This window comes from Olea europaea, unplaced genomic scaffold, assembly GCF_002742605.1.
Source record: "Olea europaea var. sylvestris unplaced genomic scaffold, O_europaea_v1 scaffold15537, whole genome shotgun sequence".
Taxonomy (NCBI): Eukaryota; Viridiplantae; Streptophyta; class Magnoliopsida; order Lamiales; family Oleaceae; genus Olea; species Olea europaea.
Window position 1 is genome coordinate 1 of NW_019233137.1, and position 2,563 is coordinate 2,563.

At 40.9% G+C, this 2,563-nt stretch overlaps 1 protein-coding gene across 1 annotated transcript; it reads right to left on the reverse strand.

Annotated features, from left to right (window-relative positions):
• Window positions 1–746: 746 nt before the first annotated feature.
• On the reverse strand, window positions 747–2,467 carry LOC111376718 (ammonium transporter 3 member 2-like). Its single transcript, XM_022999696.1, has 3 exons — window positions 1,892–2,467; window positions 1,434–1,719; window positions 747–1,327 (listed from the first exon to the last, which is right to left on the reverse strand). The coding sequence occupies exons 1-3, from the start codon at window positions 2,465–2,467 to the stop codon at window positions 747–749; spliced, it is 1,443 nt and encodes a 480-aa protein (XP_022855464.1).
• Window positions 2,468–2,563: the final 96 nt, after the last annotated feature.

Sequence of the window (2,563 nt, forward strand, 5' to 3'; positions counted from 1 at the left end):
GAACTTGGATTTCATGTTGAACCACCATAAGATTGTATAAATAAATTTATTTAAGAAATATTGGACTAGTATTGGGCTTTCATTTCTTATGTAGGCCGAGCATAAAGCCCGTTTATAAACTAGGCTCGTGGTGTTAAATCATCACATTAAAAAATATTAGACTAATATCATTTTATTCCATTTAATTATTTCTTCTTCTTCTTATTTTTTCCAGGCTTCTACACCTCCACTGGTCAGGGTTAGTTTTTTAATGGCAGCCAAATTGATTTAAATTCCTGGAGGCATGCATCCAATGGACAGGTCCCCTTCTTCATTGCGACAAACAGATTACTGGAGCATTCTTTCTCCCCAGTGATTAGAGGTTGTTACTGTTGAAGAGAGGTAGGCCATTTCCTTTATCATCTTCAAATTTTGCAGCCAGTTTTTCATCGTTTTGGAGATTATTGAACACACACAAGCTATGGATTAACCGAGTAATTTGACAGAAAACTCTAATGCTTAATTTTACTAAGATCTTGCTGGAGCATTCGTGGAATAATGGAAAGTAAAGTTCAGGCTTTTTATCAATTGTACCTGTGATGTGCCACAATGATAGCAATTGCATTGCCGTTGGAAATAGGCCTGCTTATTTACATATGAAAGCAAAGCAAAGTAATTCAGTCAGAAGACAATCGTCATGTTAAATGAAAGGAACGAAATTCTCTAATCAAGTCCTAGTGGTGTGGTACTAAAGCTGGCAGCTTTGCTCAGCACTCCTGCCGATTATCAGCCTGTTCAGTTGACATCTCAGGATTCATTCCGTGGCGTCTACAGAAGGAAGGGACTTTTGGGGTCATACGAAACCTAAGAGGTGGCGGATCCCTTTCCCCGTCTCCCCACAGAGCATAGGCTTCTTCCCCGTGTGCTGCATCGTCCCCTATCTCAAGATCATCTTCATCCATTCTCAGCTTAGTTATACGGCTTATCAAAATGCATATTAAGCTCGTCACCACCACGTTCCAAGCTGTTATGAAAAGTGCTCCTAAGAGCTGGTAACCCAATTGGCGTAATCCACGCTGGAACTTTTCTCCACCGTCAACTATTCCATACACAAAGCCTGGACCGGGTTTTTTTGGTTTATAGAACATATCAAGAAGGTCAGGCTTGGCAAAGAGGCCAGAGAGAATCCCTCCTAATAAACCAGCTACTGCGTGTGTGTGAAAAACTCCCAATGTATCATCAACCTGTTGGAAGAATGCCGATTTCTTGTGCAAAACCATCATGGTGTACCATGGTATCGAACCAGACAACGCTCCCATCATTATCGCCGCCCACGTACCCACAATTCCTGTCATTAATACAATTTTGATCCTCTTTTTAGTAAGAGAAAAGTTCTCTAATCTGGTTTTTAGGCCAAATATAAAAGAGACGAAAAAGGAGTAGGAATAAACTACCTGCCGCAGGTGTAATGCAAACGAGGCCAGTGATCATTCCCTGAACAGCACCAATGACAGAGCTTTTAAAGTAGAAAATGATGTCAAGGGAAAGCCATACCAAAAGGCTCATAGCAGTGCAAATATGGGTGTTTAGTATAGCAAGTGATGTAATTTGGCTTGCTGCTAGTGGTGATCCCCCATTGAAACCACTCCACCCCATCCAAAGAAACCCTGCACCTCCCAGCATGTGTATTATGTTGTTTGGTGGAAAATGTTGTCTATCGTGCGAATGCCTCGGTCCCACCTACACAGTATATTCGAATCATTATCCAATTTTTTCAGATTTCCAAACATAAAATATAACACGAATGAATAACCGAATTAGACAGTCGAGGTGTGGTCATGTCAAATTAACCGAATTAGACAGTCGAGGTGTGGTTGTAAGTATTATGCCCTAGGTCCAATCAACTTTGGACATAAATACTTTTATATATAATTAATGCAATTAAATGGCAGATCTCAATTACCAAGTCTTTGAGAAAACCAGAGCCCCAAATAGTATATGCACCAACTGTGTAGGAGAAAGTGAGCCAGAGTGGAACAAACAACATCCAAGCATAAAAATTCATTCTTCCCAGCAATGAACCAGCCAAAAGTATAACAGTGATGGCAGCAAAAGCAAATTGGTAGAAAACATAATCAGCCGTGGGAAGATAGTAAATTTGATATTTGCTAAGCAGAAACTTTTCAGTCATGGCTTGATCAGGCTTGCCCAATATAGGAATCATAGGAGTTCCAAAAGACATACGGTAGCCCCACAGGATCCAACAAATCAAAACTGCAGCAAAGGCATAAAGGGCCATGAAAGCAGAATTCACTGCCCATTTTTTCTTAACCATGCTGCCGTATAATATCACGAGTCCTGGAACACTTTGTAGTCCCACCATGGTCGCTGCCGTTAGTTGCCATGCGTTATCTCCTTTGTTTAGCCAATACGGTGACCCCTCGTCCGTGGTTAGTCCGACTGGGAGGGATGGAGAGTTCTCATTCATTGGAGTGGATTGGAGGATGAACTTGTTTTTTAGTTTTTGGAGGTTGATAATTCTTGGCTAGCTTTGTGATGTTTGCAATACATAGATGAAGTTTTG

Bases quoted from the DNA above. Each gene is read 5' to 3' on its own strand.
- LOC111376718 (XM_022999696.1), bottom strand. From the start codon at position 2,467: ATGAATGAGAACTCTCCATCCCTCCCAGTCGGACTAACCACGGACGAG. The intron at 1,720-1,891 runs GTCCAAAGTTGA...TATACTGTGTAG, and splicing joins TTATATATAAAAGTATTTAT to GTGGGACCGAGGCATTCGCA. The intron at 1,328-1,433 runs GTAGTTTATTCC...TATTAATGACAG, and splicing joins TTGCATTACACCTGCGGCAG to GAATTGTGGGTACGTGGGCG.